The 16,147-nt window shown below is 40.7% G+C and overlaps 1 protein-coding gene and 1 non-coding gene across 4 annotated transcripts in view; one reads left to right on the top strand and one right to left on the bottom strand.

Annotated features, from left to right (window-relative positions):
* Nsrp1 (nuclear speckle splicing regulatory protein 1) overlaps positions 1–13,191 on the top strand; it is a 33,996-nt gene extending 20,805 nt beyond the window's left edge. For all 3 annotated transcript variants that reach the window (XM_006977426.4, XM_042282423.2, XM_006977427.4), the window contains exons 3-7: positions 3,869–3,925; positions 8,058–8,186; positions 9,099–9,306; positions 10,120–10,228; positions 11,829–13,191. In XM_006977426.4, the coding sequence (XP_006977488.1) occupies positions 3,869–3,925; positions 8,058–8,186; positions 9,099–9,306; positions 10,120–10,228; positions 11,829–12,819 (1,494 nt within the window). In that variant the 3' untranslated portion in view covers positions 12,820–13,191. The remainder of the gene's footprint in view (positions 1–3,868; positions 3,926–8,057; positions 8,187–9,098; positions 9,307–10,119; positions 10,229–11,828) is intronic.
* LOC121831919 (small nucleolar RNA SNORA33) lies at positions 5,706–5,816 on the bottom strand. The gene has a single exon (XR_006075514.1). It is a non-coding gene; the product is annotated as a small nucleolar RNA SNORA33 (small nucleolar RNA).
* Positions 13,192–16,147: the final 2,956 nt, after the last annotated feature.

Genomic DNA, 16,147 nt, shown 5'->3' with positions numbered 1-16,147 from the left:
AAAAAGGTGGGGCAAAGCAATAAAGTAGATAAAAATTATATGATGACTATTTTAAAATAAGGTGGGTGAGTGTTGGTTATCCAGTTCAAGTGAAGGAGATGGTTTGAACCAATGATAAAACTAACAGACCAGTGCTTGGGAAAATTGGTTACAAGGAAGCCTCAATTCTTCGGAAGAACAGAATTAAAGACATAATTCAGAAACAGAAGCCAGAGCTAGAGCATGTAAAGGCAAGTTGATAGGATGCAAAATCAGAAGTGTAACCTACAAATAAAAGGTAAATTCCAGTACAGCAGCTGAGTCTGAACATTGTAAGTAAGTCAAATTATGTCTAGAATGAAGACATATTACAGTGTGAGACTGATTTTTAAGAACAGAAAGCAGGTAACCAAAAATAGGTGAATCCAGAGTGTGTAGCCAGAAGTAGGTCAAAGTCACGTATATGTACTACAGAGTGAACACAAGAAGTGGAGCTGTGCACAGAATTGGAGCTCATACAAAGTGCCTCTCTGAGAAAGCTAGGCGACCAGTTATTTCTATTCTTGGTTGCTCAGTAAGAAATGACCTTAGTTCTCTCAAAGCACTCCTGATATATTCTGGGGGAAAATACATATTTTTTGAGACAGAGTTTCCCTGTATAGTTCTGTCTGGACTAAAACTCACTATATAGAACATGCTGGCCTTGAACACATAGAGATCTGCCCACTTCTGCCTTTCCAGTGCTGGGGCTGGAACTAAAGGTGAACAGTTTCTGAATATTTTTTTTCTTTTTTTTATTTTATTTATTTTACAATACTATTCAGTTCAGTTTCTGAATTTTAATTGGATAATTTCTGAAATTTTAACTTGGGATTGACTCAACATATATATTCATTTTCATGATATAAACATCTGTTTGAGCAGAGATGTTTTATTAGGCGTCTGTTTACTGGCAGTAGTGCCCAGGATAGTGTCTTCTGTACAGCAAGAGCCTCAAGTGATGGTTTAAAAGTGTTAAAATAATAAAGCCATTTTAAAAATTAAGTTGAAATCTTAATTCTCCACAAATATCACAGTATTTAATAAAAGTAAATGTGTATGCTTGACCTCCTCATGCACTCAAAAGCCTAAACATGGACTATTTTAAGTCCTAAGAAGATATTAAGCTGAAATTTCTTCCTTATTTTGGTGTTCTATAATAGGTAAGCATAATTGGCTTTATCTTTAGTCTGAGTTCATAATAAAAATCTCAACACTCTTCACAACTCTTAAGCAGGTTTTGCATTTTTTACGAGTATAAATATGAGTAAATTAAGCCCATAACAGGTTGCTGAGTTACAGGACCATGAGTAAATGGTCTGTTGCTAAGTTAAAAGAAGGACAGGGGAAGCCGGGCAGTGGTGGCACACAACTTGAATCCCAGCCCTTGAGAGGCAGAAGCAGGTGGATCTCTGAGTTCGAGGTTAGCCTGGTCTACATAGTTCCAAGACAGTCAGAGCTACACAGTGAGACCCTGTCTCGAAACAAACAAAAACAAGAACAGGAAGTTCTCCTCTCCTGAGTCCCCAACACAACAGACCATAGCTATGAGCCATTTAAAAAGAAGTTTTAGTTTTTGAACTGTTTTTCTTTAGCTAAGAGCTATTTTGGACAGTGGGTAGGTAAACTCTTATTTAAAAAAAAAAAAAAAAAAGCAATAGGTGCCCCTCCCCCATACTTTATTAAGTACAGGATGACAGGTTAATTTCTATAAAAATGAAAACTGGTTCAGCTAAAGATTATGACTGGGAAATTAATATAAATAGTGGCCTGGTACCCGTGGTACACGCCTCTTGGTAAAAGATGCCAGCAGGGTTTGCAGAGCTGCTTCTCCCATGAATCACCACGGCCCAGGAGGCAGTTCGGCTAACTAGTGAGCAAAAAGTCTCCCCTTTGGCCAGCTCTCAGCTCAGTTCAATGTAGTAAACGTTGGGATGGTGGAATCACTTTTATTCTCATAGAGTAAAGGAGTACAAAGTACAAAGACTAAGAAATCAAATGGCAGTTTATTTACAATGCCCATACTTGACTCCGTGTTTTATCTTTAACCCTTAGAATTGTGTGGTGGGTACCTATAGAATAGGTGCTGATTTTTTTATTTGAAACTGTAAATAGACAGAAACCCACTGACTTAGGTGTTAAGTGTTGTTGCAAGGCTGGGCAGTGGTGGCACACACCTTTAATCTCAGCACTCAGGAGGCAAAGCCAGGCAAATCTCTGTTCAAGTTCCAGGACAGGCTCCAAAGCTACACAGAGAAACCCTGTCTCAAAAAAAAAATAAAAAGTAAAAAACAAACAAGAAATATTTGCAAGGTTTCATAGACTTCTTGAGATTTTTGGCAGAAAATATAATTTTAAGTATCTTTATGGGTTGTGTTTTGTTTTGTTCACTTTTAGGATGATTCAAATGTTTATATATGATCTTGCTTATACAATCTTTAAAAGTGTAGAGAATATAATTTTTGTCTTCCTAAGTTTAAAATCAGTGGAAATCTGTGGTTCAAAAAGATGCCTTTAATGAGTTTTCTGTTTAGATTTACTGTGAACTGGTCTTAGGCAGAATTAGAATTGTTCGTGTGCTGATGTTTTGATTAATCAATTTATGAGTATATTTTGTCGTTTGAGCATATTTATCTTTGGTCTTTTCCCCCTTTGAGCCAGTCATATGTATACTGTGAGGTGGGGACTATTAAATGGTAGGGATATTGAAGCAGGGGAATTTGACACATGAGGAACTCAGGTCACTGAGCTGCTTTGTGAACATTATTTTGAACTTCTTTATTTTCTAAGGCTAATGATTAAGTATTGACAGTAGTTATATATCATGGTATATAGAATCCATTTTTTCACTTAATGAGTTTGTTTTCGCTTTCTCTGATTTGTGGAAGGAAGATAAAAATCCATTTCATTTGCACTAATTAGAAAGATAGACATAAAATACACTGGAAGTATATCTTATTCCTATAAATGTTTTAAATTGATAAACTGGCAGGATATAGTGATACATGCCTTTAATCCCAGCACTCAGGAGGCAGAGGCAGGCGGATCTCTGTGAGTTCAAGGCCAGCCTGGTCTACATGGCAAGATCCAGGCTAACTAGGGCTGCAGTAGTGAGACTGTCTCAAAAGACAAACAAATTTTATTGCAAGTGCTGCTTACCAGGGAAATCTGGGTTCAGTGACTAATCCATTTGACCATACTTTGGTAGTGTTTTAACATGCCGGTTCCCTTCTCTGTGGCTGAATACCCAATAGCAGGATTACTGGGTTACGTTGTAGTTCTGTTTCTGATTCATTCCCCAAATGACTCCCTGGCAGGACTCTCTGTTCCTCCATCCTTGCAGTCCTTGTCTTTTTATAGTAGCTATTTCAGCTGGCTTGAGGCAGTGCCTTGTGGCTTCAGCTCGCACGTTCTTGCTGTTTGTGGTACTGAGCATTCTTTTTCATATGCCTGTTAACCATCTATTTGCATGTCTTTTTTGGTTTTTGGAGACAGGGTTTCTCTGAGTAACAACTCTGGCTGTCCTGGAACTCTCTTTGTAGACCAGCCTGGCTTTGAACTCACAGAGATTCATCTATGTTTATAGCTCATTTTTATCTATTACCCATTTCAGATGTATAGTGTACAAAATTCACAACCAGCTTTTTTCTTTTTAATGTCTTAGAGTCTGTTCTTACACATTACAATGGAAATTAATTTGTCTCTTAACATTTAGAGAGAAAGACCCTGATGTTAATTTAGTTAATATTAGCTTTCTATTTTTAACTCTTTAAGTAAGGAATCATTTGCCAACCAGAATATGGAAAAGGAATTTAAATTTGATAAACAATGACATTTTTCTGTCTTGCAGACCTCCGTGAGTGAAAGCCTTCAGAGGGAAGCTGCTAAGAAGCAGGCCATGAAACAGGTAGGAAACGAAAAGAGTAAATGCATTTTACCAAGTGTTTTGGTACCCAGTACTGAGAGTAAACAGAATAAACCTGTGGAGTGAAGTTATTCATTTCTTACTATGTGTAGAATGTTTCTCACTGTATATAGATTGCAGACTTTATGCATTTTAAAGGAAGATACAATTGGCTCTTCCAGGCTGTAGATTAAACCAGCTTTGCCCACAGCTGACTCAGCAGTCTGGTAATAGGTTGTTTGGATCATTGGGATTTGTTTCTTTATTCAGTTTCACTTGGAATCACTTGTCAGAAGAAGAAAGTCTAGCCATAGCCAAAGTGATTTCACAGTTACTTTGAATTCATCTGCCAAGAAGTAGGGAGTAGTCAGGTCATGTTCAGCAGTGGTTCTGTTAGGAGCGCCCTAGAGGCTTTAAGCACATCTTCCCAGGCATCCATTGTCTTTCAGAATTCTGAAGACTCATCCATGCTTCTGACGAAGCACCAGTTGCCCTTTTGATGACACAGATATATGAAAATGAACTGACTTCCGGTGATAGTGTGTCTCGGGTTTTGATGGCCAGGGTGGAGTGTTGACAGTAGTTATGTATCATGGTGCACCCTTCTCACCTGCCGCCCTTGCTCTCCCCACGGCGACTGCCTCTGCTGCTTCTGTCCATTTCCAAACTAACTTACGAAGTTTGATTACAGTTACCGGAGTGTAAAGAAAATATGAACTAGGAAATGGATGCTACTTTAATAGTCTTTTTTCTCTTATTTATTTGGACCTGAATTACATAGAAGTGATGATGACATTTTTGTATTTTACCTATTTCACTGGAAAAATACTGTTTGTCATGATTAAATACAGCATTTTAGTGTGATTACCTAAATTGAAAAAAGTCTAGGGTTGGGGATTTAGCTCAGGGGTAGGCCCTGGGTTCGGTCCTCAGCTCCGGAAAAAAAAAAAGAGAGAGAGAGAGAAAAGTCTAATGATGGGATTGTTAGCACTCACAGAATAAGCTAGTAATATTAATACACACACACACACACACAAACACATACTTTGTAGGTTTATTTTTACTTTAAAGGTGCGTGTGTGAGCGTGCGTGTGCACGTGTGGGTGTGAGTGACATGCCCTGGCAGGTGTGAGGTCAGCAGCTGGTCCTCCCCGTCCCTGTTGAGTGCTCTCCCTAGTCTGTTCCTTGTTTCCGCCGCTGCTGTGCTGCTTCCTCCCGCTTCCAGCCTGTTTGCCTGTGGTCGCAGCAGTGCTGGGGTTGCAGGCGTGCAGACCGCAGCCCACTCGTGCACGTGCTCCCCGGGGCTGCACACGGGTCAGTGCTGCTCAAGTGCTGTTAGCTGCTGAGCCGTTTCTCCTGCCCTGCCATGTGCGTGCGTGCGTGCTGTGCGTGGTGTGTGTGTGTGTGTTTATTTAGAAATAAAGTCTTGCCTATCACCTAGGCTGGCCTAGAATCTGTAATGCCCCTGCCTTAGCCTACCAAGTGCTAGGATCATAGATTTATACCACCATGCATTGCTTCATACTACTTTTTTCAGGTTTACTTTGTTTGTTTGTTTGTTTGTTTGTTTAAAAAATTACTACATTTATTTTTTAAATTGTAGGTGGGGGTGTGACATGGCATGTGTGGAGGTCACAGGCCCTAGGATTGCTCTCCCGTCATCGTAGTTGGTCAGGCTCAGCTCCTTTTCAGAGATTTTTTTTTTTTGAAGTTTAAGTTCTTAGAATTAGTTACAGTGAAATTTTAATTAAAAGCCCTACAAAAATGCTTGCCAGTGTTACAATAGTGTAGCCATTTTCAGAGACCTTAATGACTGTGGTTGTCCTCAGGGCTTGTGATACAGCATTACTATTGCCAGCTTTTTCTAAATTTCTACAGAAACATTGGCTAGCTTTGTTTTTATTGTTTTCAATCATGTATGACTGTGGGTATCTCTATGTAGATATATGCTTACCCTTGGATAGTGTAGATACCCAGGGAAGCCAGGCCCATTGGATCCTCTGGAGCTGGAGTTACAGGTGGTTATGAGCTGCCAAATGTAGGAGCTGGGACTAAGCTGCAGTCCTCTGCAAAACAGTGTACCTTAACCACTGAGCTGTCTGTCCAGCCCCTCCTCCTGGGATTTTTAGATGAGTACATAAATCTTTTGTTCATTGCCTTGTCCGATATAATTCTTTAAGGCAGTATATTTAACCTCAGAGCATTCCTATATTTTGTTTTTGTTTTTTGAGACAAGGTCTCATTTTGGAGCCCTAGCTAGCCTGGAGCTCACTATGTAGCCAACCCTGTTCTTGAACTCCCCAATCTTCCTGCCTCCACCTCCCAAGTCCTGTGATTACATGTGCCACCACTTCCAGATGTTTTGTTGTTAGTTTTTGGAGATGGCTATATAATCTTTCTTAGATGTCATGTTTCCCTCTTTGGGTTCGCCAGCTAGTCGGTGGAGGGAGCAGCTGTTCATTGTCATTTTCTGAACATTGAAAAGTCCAGGATGTGGGATTCTTGATATTTTTAACAATATTCCAGATAAAGTGTATTCATTTGTATGTACATTATTCTAGACTCTGAAGATTTAGTGCAGAAACCTAGGACACACTGAAGCTGTAGCTCAGTGGTAGTGGATTTGTTTGCCATGTACATGGCCTTGGGTTCAATCCTTAGTACTGCAAAGAAACCTGAAGATAACCAGGTAGATTCTTTTGAATAGTTATATCACCCTTTCTTTAAAAGGACCACTCAGCATCTGTATTAAACAAGTCAGTATAGCACTTCAAGAAAAAATAAATATGTACAGCTCTGCATTTCAGAAACTAATTAGTTGGAACAAAAGATTACAGTTTGTGGTGTAACATTATGTGGTAACATTAAACATACTATTAGGAGTCCAGGGGATGGAGAGATGGGTTGGCAGTTCAGAGTACTGGCTGTTACTGCAGAAGACCAAGGTTCAGGTCCAGCACGTACATGGAGGCTCACAACCACATTAATTCCTGTTCCAGGGGATTGGACTCCCTCTTCTGTTCTCCTGGTCACTATGTAGTACACAGACATACATGCAGGCAAAACACACATAAAGTAAATCTAAAAAAGAAAAGAGTTGAATGCTGAAGTGTACAGTGTTTTATCAGAGTCAGAAGAAATACAGTGTTGGTAATTAAATTTCTCGGAGATGACCTCCTTTAAGATGTAGAGGTTGAATAGCCCTGAAACTCACAGGTAAGTTTGTTGTTGTTGTTTTTAAGATTTGTTTTATATGTATAAGTTTTTTGCCTGCATGTATGTGCACAACTTGCGTGCCTGATGTCCCCAGAAACCAGAAGAGAGCATCAAATCTCCTGAACTGGAGTTAATGCATGGTTGTGAACCAACATGTGACATGTGCTGGGAATCAAACCCAGGTCCCCTGCAAGAGCAGCCAATGCTCTTAACCCCTGAGCCATCTTACTAGCCTCTAAATAAGATTTTGATGTGCCAGAAGAGGAAGAACAAGATAGAAACATGATAAAAGCAGAGGACATTATGCAATTGATAGTGTAAAACTAATTGCGATATGGTTCCCATTTAATGCTGTGTTTAGATTTTTTTTTTTTTTTTTTTTTTTTTGGTTTTTTGAGACCAGGTTTCTCTGTGTAGCTTTGTGCCTTTCCTGGGACTTACTCTGTAGCCCAGGTTGGCCTTGAACTCACAGAGATCCTCCTGCCTCTGCCTCCTGAGTGCTGGGATTAAAGGCATGCGCCACCACTGCCTGGTGTGTTTAGATTTTTTTAATGATAGGAACTTCAGTGTGTTTCCTGTGATCATACTTTTGAAAACTATTTATTAGGAAACCTCATTTCTTAAATGTAATCGGTGTTATTGGACACTTACTCCCTGTGTTATCACAGCTTAGTAGATGTAATCATCATTCTTGTAGGCGAGGAAACTAAAGCACAGAAACTGCTCAAAGTAGGAGGAGCCAAGACTCAGCCCCAGGCGGTCAGTGGTAGAGGTTACATTCGCACTTCCTGTCTTGAGATGTGGCTGGTGCAGTTGTTAAGATGCCTTTCTGATTTACGAACCTTGATGAAAAACGTAAGACCTTTAGTGGTATCTGTTGGCTGCTGCATATGTTTTAAACATTTGCTTTTTTTTTAAGACCAAACTGGAGATTCAGAAAGCTCTTGCAGAAGATTCCACTGTGTATGAGTATGACAGCATCTATGATGAAATGCAGAAAAAAAAGGAAGAAAACAACCCCAAATTGCTTTTGGGGAAAGATCGAAAGGTTAGTAGCTGAAATATAACTTTCTTTGATCTTGGCCTGGTTTGTTTGTTTGGTTTTGGTTTTGATGTTATTTTGAAAGTGACTTCAGTAAAAATTTTAGGTATTGCAATGAGTTCTTAGTTCTAAATTATAGATTTGATTTTAGAATATAGGTCCTAGCAGATGTCAAGTAATTATCCAGTGTTTCTGAAGTTTTTTTAATCTTGAAACCTTCACAAATAATTTTTTGAAAATGTTTCTTTAGCAATTCTGTATACTAGATTTATCCTGATTTGTTTTCTGATTCATTGTTGAAGTAAGACTATCAAGTAGCCAGGCACTATGAGAGGCAGAGGCAGGTGGGTATGAGTTCAAGGACAGCCAGGCTACATAGTAAGACCCTGTTTCAAAAAAATTTTTTTTTAGAGCCAGGCATGGTGGAATATGCCACTGGGAGACTGAGGCAGGAGGGTCTGAAGATGAGAGCCATCCTTGGATATATAGCAAGTTCCAGGCCAACTTAGACTGTGTCGTGCGCTATCTCAAAAGATAACTGGCAGCTGGGAACTAGACAGGATAACACTGAAGAAGCAGGCAAGAGGACTGCCATGAATCTGAGGCCAGTCTGGTCCCAGCACCACACGGAGGTGGGGCAGGTTTCTCTAGCCTTCTCCTGCCTTGAACTGGACATTATAGACTGAGCTGGTCTTGACTTGGTGTGACTATCCTGCCTTTGACTCCCATGGGCTAGGATTACAAGTGTGTGCCACCATTCCATCTGCTACACTTAAATTTTTAGTAGAAACCATTTCAGTAGTACTTCTGCAGGCAACCTTCTTATTCTGATTTTTGAAAAGACATACTACTTAAATTAAACATTTTGATATTAATGGGTGTCATTTTTTCCCTCTTTTCTAAATGTATTTTCCATAGCCCAAATATATTCACAACTTACTAAAAGCAGTTGAGATCAGAAAAAAGGAACAGGAAAAAAGAATGGAAAAGAAAATACAGAGAGAACGAGAGATGGAAAATGGAGAATTTGATGATAAAGAGGCATTTGTGACATCTGCTTATAAAAAGAAACTGGAAGAGAGAGCTGAAGAGGAGGAAAGAGAGAAGAGGGCAGCTGCCCTGGAAGGTAGGGGAGGAGGGAACGCATGCACAGAGTGCTGCCCGAGCCGTGTGCTCTGTCGCCGGGCTCGGCTCTACTGCTGTGGCTGCAGTGTGTGCGTCTGTATGGGGAGAGGTCGTGTCAAACCAGAGACGCAGCTGAACCCTTAACTACCTGCTGTTCCTCTGGGGCTTTTCATTTACTTCTTATTATTACTTTAAGCTATGATCACTACAAGCCATTGTCTTAGAAATTCCAAATGTAACAACATTACATTTGCCAGAAACATAAATAAACTTGAAACTCTAATTACGTATTCTGAGATGAGAAAATGTTTAACACCACTGAAGGAACATTAACTGGGCAGTTAGAAAAAGAGTACCATTAATAATCAGGGGCTAAGGAATATCTTAGCCATTGACTTGAGTGCTCTCTGAGTCAGTTTCTCAAGGTCAAACTATGATGTGTACTTGTCCATAACTTAATTGGCCAATGCTCTTCAATGTCAAGTGAAAGAAAACTAAATCTGCAAGGTGGTTCTGGGCCAGGGAAATGGCTCATCAGGTAAAGGAGCTTGCCACCAAGCCTGGCAGCCTGAGTTTGATCCCTCGGATCTACATGATGGCAAAAGAGAACCAACTCCCACAGGTTGTCCATGACCTCCACATGCATGTGCATAGACACACAAATCAATCTAAAAACATTGAGAGGTGTATCCCTGACTCCTGGTCTAGAGAAGGTTTATGCGTCTTGGTGGGATTTATGTTCTGCATATGTAGAAGGAAGCTGCACTGTGCTTTCTGAGTCCGCATTCTCAGTTTGTCTCTGCTTTTCCTCCAGCACGATTGGATGTGACCAAGCAGAAAGACCTTAGTGGGTTTTATAGGCATCTGTTAAATCAAGCCGTGGGTGAGGAAGCACTTCCTAAGTCCAGCTTCCGTGAAGCCAGGTAAGAGGTGGAAGTGGAATGTTTAGAAGAAAGATGCCCTTGACAGTCTGCGGTTATGCCATTTGGGAGTCTAAACTCTTGAGTAGATGGGGACAGCATTGGCTGTTTATTGTATTTTAGCCAACATGAGTGGAGTTTACAGTTTCTGAACTTAAAAAACCTAAAGATTTTGTTCAACATAGTTTTTAGTCTACAGCTCACAAAAAAATTATTAGTGTACATTAAAACATTTTAGTGTACAAAATTTCTGACTAAGTGCTTTATGGGTCTTTTGTATGGCCTTATAGGAGAAACAAAACCAAAGTGTGGTCTTTCTTCAACTAAAAACATTTATAGCCTGAGAACAATCACTGCAAGAAGTAAGGAGAGATCGGTAAAGGATTGGGTTGTACAGCATGTAATTCTACATGATCATTAGATAGCATATAATACGAAAGTAGCTTATTTTCTAGAGTAGAACCCAGCCTCCATAAAGGTCATATTCACAAATCAGAGACTAAAACTACCCTGTCTAATATCAGCAGTAGTTACATGTTGGGTATTCAGGTAACTTAAAAGTAAATAAAATCTGAAATTTTAATCTTAGCATAGTTTCAAGTACTATGCTGCCTTTTTGACTAAACTACAGTACCGAATAGCTCAGAGGTAGATATTTGTAGATATTAACCATTTCTGTAGACAGATCTGTTACCCATCTCTGGTCTGGAAAGCAAAGGATTAGAAGACTTTTACATGCAAGTTTAAGATATTATAGAAATAGTAAGGCAATTAATTATGTCATGTGTACAGTATAGCTAAATGTAAAAGGGAGAATTTGCAGAGAACATGTGGATATTTTAGAACACTTGACTAGCATGCTTAACTACATCCAGTCCTCCAGCACTAGGAACGGACAATCATGTGGGAGTATTATCATTGAGTTAATCCCACAGCTAGAAGAGTGTAGGTGATATAAATAATTTTAGGGTTGCTGATGTCAACAGCCAGGAAGATTGAGCAATTTTCTTTCTGTTGTGATGGGCACTGAGACACTGTATCAGGTCGATGATACCTTTCTGATGTTAGAAAGGTTTAATTAGTAATATTTAGAATTAGATTTGGTACTGTTTTCTGTGGGAAATTATCCTCATATATTTCTAGGACTTGAAAGAACAAAATGAAAAATCTAATAATCACAACTTGAACTTTATGTTGTGAAAATAGAACTTAGATCCATGGCATACCTTGCTTTTCCCAATTTTTCTTTGTCTAGAACTAGCAAGAAAAATGAGACCTTGTACAGATCCTTTCCTAAAGGTTCTGGTGACCTAAGAGAGAAGGACTATGTTCTTTATGTTACTTCTGTCCTTATTAAAGTGTTCTCAACTGTTTGACGGCACTAATTTAAAAGATAAATAGACATCACTTTTCTGAGTTGGACAATCAGTACATATAATTTAGTTGTATTGAGTAAAGTATTGAGAAAATTTACATGGGCATTCCTTTGCTTTCTACAACTAATAAAGTTGCATTTTGTGTATGTATGTGTATATTTTATATATATATATATATATACATATATATATATATATTTTTTTTTTTTTCCCCTTTTCTTTTTTAGGACTGGAATAAAAGAAGAGAAGCTCAGGGGTTACTCTGATGAAGCAAATTCAGAGGACAGACCACAGCAGAACTGTGCTCTCCAAACTGGTGACGAGGGGAACCCGGATGCCGACAGCGATTTTGACAGTAAGAGCAGTGACGACGATGATGAAAGGGGGGACCGTAAAGTAAACCACAGACGGGAAGAAGACACAGGGGCCGCCAGGAAACACCGCAAGCATCGCAAGAGTCCCAGCCGCTCCCGGTCGTCCAGCGAAGAGAGAGGCCGTGGTACCAAGCACCACTCCAGCCGAAGTCCCAAGTCAAGAAGACATGAGCAAAAGGGAGATCGGCACCAGGACAGGACAGCCAGGGACCAGGAGGGCTGTCCCACGGACCACGGCCACCGGAAAGAGAAGAGTTCTCACAGCCACAGAGAAGCCGATCGTAAAGATCACTACTGGAAGAGGCGGGAGCAGGAAGATAAACCGAGAGAAAGACAGGACAGAGAACGGAAAAGGGAGAAATACTCCTCTAGGGAACGCGACAGAGACAGACAAGATGACCAGGACCGATACAGTGAGAGGGGAAAGAGAAGTGGAGACAAAGAAGAGCGTGTGAAAGGGAGGCAGGAAAGACATGAAAACAACGGTAGATACAGAGAGACGGAAAAACAAGAGAGAAGTCGAGACAGGAGGGAGAGCAGCCTGGGGTCCAGACCAGACGATGAGTTTCTGGACCAGGAAAGATCCAGCAAAACAAGAAACATGGGAAAGGACAAAGGGGACCAGGAGAAGCCCTCTCCTTCTGAAATGTCACTAGCAACAAAACACAGACTGACAGAAGAGAGGCAGGAGAAGGGCAGTGAGCAAGAGAGGACCCCTGAGGCCTTGAGCAAGTTTGCAAAGCGGAGCAATGAGGAAACTGTGATGTCAGCTAGAGACAGGTACTTGGCCAGGCAGATGGCGCGAATTAATGCAAAGACTTACATTGAGAAAGAGGATGACTGATGACGGCCAGCATCTGGAGTTCCTTGGCTTAAATAAATATGAAGATAGTGATGTGCTCCTGCATTTAATTCACCTTTTACTTAATTATAAAAGTAATTTCCAGGTTTGGGACCAAGGCTCTTGCCTAACATGCACAAGGCCCTGGAATTGATATCCAAGATTGAAAAAAGGCAGGAATTTCATTCATATTTAATCCTTGTTTAGAAGATGTCACTTTATTTTGTAAGTTTGTATTTTGCAAATTACCAAATTGGCATGTAAGTAAATCTGTCAGCAGAGAATGAAAAGGTGTGTTATATATTCCAGCAAGGAAACTGAAGTCTATTAAAACTCCATTTCTGTGTTCAAATAAAACTACAATTTCTGAACTAAGTCATTGAAACCTGATACTGGCAGTTGCATACTGAAAATTCATTCATGGGTAAAGAAAGGATGAGTACTAGGGAAAACAGTTCCCTGGCAAGTTTTCCCGTTACAGAAAGGCCATTTATCTGTGATGCTTTATCGTCTCAAGTTACCGTTTTAGACAGATAAGCTTGGTCTAGTGGCAGATTGGCTTAGATGAGAAATTATTGTATATTGAAAGGCATGTTTAATATTTATTATTTTACTATATTCTTAGATCCAAAAAGAAAACATTACAAAGCAAATGTTTAGAGCCCTGGCTGCCTTAGTGAATGTTACATTCTTGTAGATCCTTGATAAGCCCTAAAAGGTACTGATTTACACAGGGGAGGAGCGTGAGTGGAGAGATGAGGTCGTAGAAGAGCAGGAATGATCTCAAACTTTCAACCTAGTGAGTATCGTTCCTTAGGATTATTCCCTATACTTGAAAAAAATCCATTGATTATAGTGTGCAAGATCACCTAAGGAGTTAGAGATTGATTCAAAGAAATCAGACCATTCATTTTCCCTCGCCCAGAAGGTCGAATACTTCCACAGAGCACATTGGCTACTCGGTTAGGAAAAAATAACAGTTGGTTATGATACATAGATTTTTCCGCAAATAGGCAGAAGTTTTTATCTCTCTGTCCTTCATTCCCCCTTTTCTGGGAACAGTCTCCTGATTTTCTTTTGGAAAGCACCCAACATCCTTTCATTTTGTTTTCTGTGTGTGTTCATGTTCATAGCATGCGTGCTATGTGTATGAGAGTACCCATGGAGGCCAAGAGGGGCTTGGATCTCCTGAAGCTGGAGTTACAGGTAGTTGTGAGCTCACAACTCTCAGCTGGAGACCCACCTCTGCAAGACGTTCAAGCACACTCAACCACTGGGCCATCTCTCCAGCCACCTTTTCATTCTTGATCCTGGGGTTCAAACGGGACAGAATGGTCTCAAGTGTGACTCAAGTAGGCAGATCTGAAATTATGAGAACTTTCCAAAGATGTTCTTGGCTAGCATCGCTGCCTTGCAGATAAAGCCAGCCTGAAAATCCACGGCCGAGTGCCCAGCTGCCTGACAGCCCATGCGGGCAAAAAACAGTGGTGAGTGGTTGATAGGCCCCCACCTGGTGGCTTTTCCAGTCTCTGGGTCTGGGGTAGGGTTGATCATTTGTTTTGTAAACTACTTAGGCCAGTACTTTTCCTCTTAAATTAGTTTGAATTAGACTTCTTCCAATAGGACAGGAAAAGACCTGTTTGACACATTGTTTCATTTACAGTAATCCCTTGCTAAGACTTATCTGGAATGGATTTTTTTTTCTTTTTCTTTTTCTTTTTAAGGCAGGCTTTCACTAAACCCTGGCTAGCCTCTGCTCGAGTTAAAGGCATGTGCCACCACACCCTACTATTGAAACACAAACTTTATAACATGTATAACATGTCTCTACAACTTAGATTTACAGGAAATGTATATTAGAGAAAGAACATGACCTGTTCCATAGACGCTCTGCTCAGAACTCCGTAGTGCTCTCGCTCTCTGGCTTCCGACACCAGGCCAGGTTTGGTGGCTCCCTGGTATTCGTCCATTGTTGATGGGTCCTGGCTGACTTCTCATCTGGCCTTATGCTTACAAGATCTGTTTTCGCTCTTGTCCTCCAGTACACCTACGAAGTATGTGTGTCTGTGTGCATTTCAGTGGGGTGAATCCCAGGCTGCTTGATAGAAGGTATGCAAATACTCAGTGTTAGCAGATAAAACCAAAATGGTTGGGTTAAAAGTCGTTCCTTCTGGGCTTGGGAAATCATTTGGTGATGGAGTTGTTGCCTAGCGGGCTGTGGACTGTTTCTAGGACCACAAATGAGCAAACAGCGTTCCTTCCGTCAGTGGAGATTTCTAACACCTACTAACAGATGAGTAGCTCATTTTTGTAGGGGGATATTTTTATATTTATTTCTGCAAGGGATGTGTGCAGGTCAGAAGACAGTTTTCAGAAGTCGGTGATCTCCTCCCACTTGGGGTGCTAAGGCTAGAACTCGGGAGGTTCAAGCTTGGTGGCAAGTGCCTTTACCTGCAGATGGTTCCTCACCAGCCCGGTGTTTGTTGGTTTTTTTAAGGCAGTGGTAGTCCTCATGGCTCAGCCTGCTGAGGTCACACATAGACAGCTGCACCCGGCCATGGCTCCTTGTAAATAGTTCTTCTGCCTCCTGCCCCTTCCTAATTCCCTGATTAGGTTCTTCATATACTGTAAAAGTCATTTGTCTCTGGCTGGTCTTTTACTCTCTTGGTGGGATCTTTTGGTAAACAGACATCTCTTAGTTTGTATAAAGTTGATTAAAATTAACATTTACAGTTACACTAAATACATTTCAAGTACTCAGTAGCCACATGTAGTTTGTCATTGCCATATAAGACTGAGTTTATTGGGCATTTCTGCTGCAGTCTAGTACTGGACATTGCTCTTCCAGAAACTTTGCTCACCTTGAGATCTACAGTACACCTGGAATTAATTTTCATGTGCTGTGCAAGGATTAATGAGATGTTTTTAGTAGTGCCGGGAATTGAACCTAGGCCCTTCCGTGCGCTGGGCAAGTGTACTTCCTACTAGGCTACATCCTCAGTCCAAGGTTTCTTTTTCCATGTATAGATAGCAGACCCAGCAGTGAATGAAATGTGTTGGAAGTAGGCCATCATCGGGGAAGTTGGAAAGGAACTCAGGGCAGGAACCTGAAGACAGGAACTGAAGCAGAGGCCATTGAGGAGTGCTGCTTACTGGCCTGCTCCTTAGGCTCTGCTCAGCCTGCTCTCTTATACCCTCCCAGGAGCATGTGCCTAGAGGTGGCCCCACCCACAATGGGCGGAGCCCTCCCACATTAGCCATCAAGAAAATGCAGGCTTGCCCAGAGACCAGTCTGGTGGGGCTTTTTTTCAACTGAAAAAAAAAAAAAAAA

The sequence above is a fragment of the Peromyscus maniculatus genome, chromosome 8 (genome assembly GCF_049852395.1).
Source record: "Peromyscus maniculatus bairdii isolate BWxNUB_F1_BW_parent chromosome 8, HU_Pman_BW_mat_3.1, whole genome shotgun sequence".
Lineage (NCBI taxonomy): Eukaryota > Metazoa > Chordata > Mammalia > Rodentia > Cricetidae > Peromyscus > Peromyscus maniculatus.
This window is presented reverse-complemented; position numbering and strand designations above follow the sequence as displayed.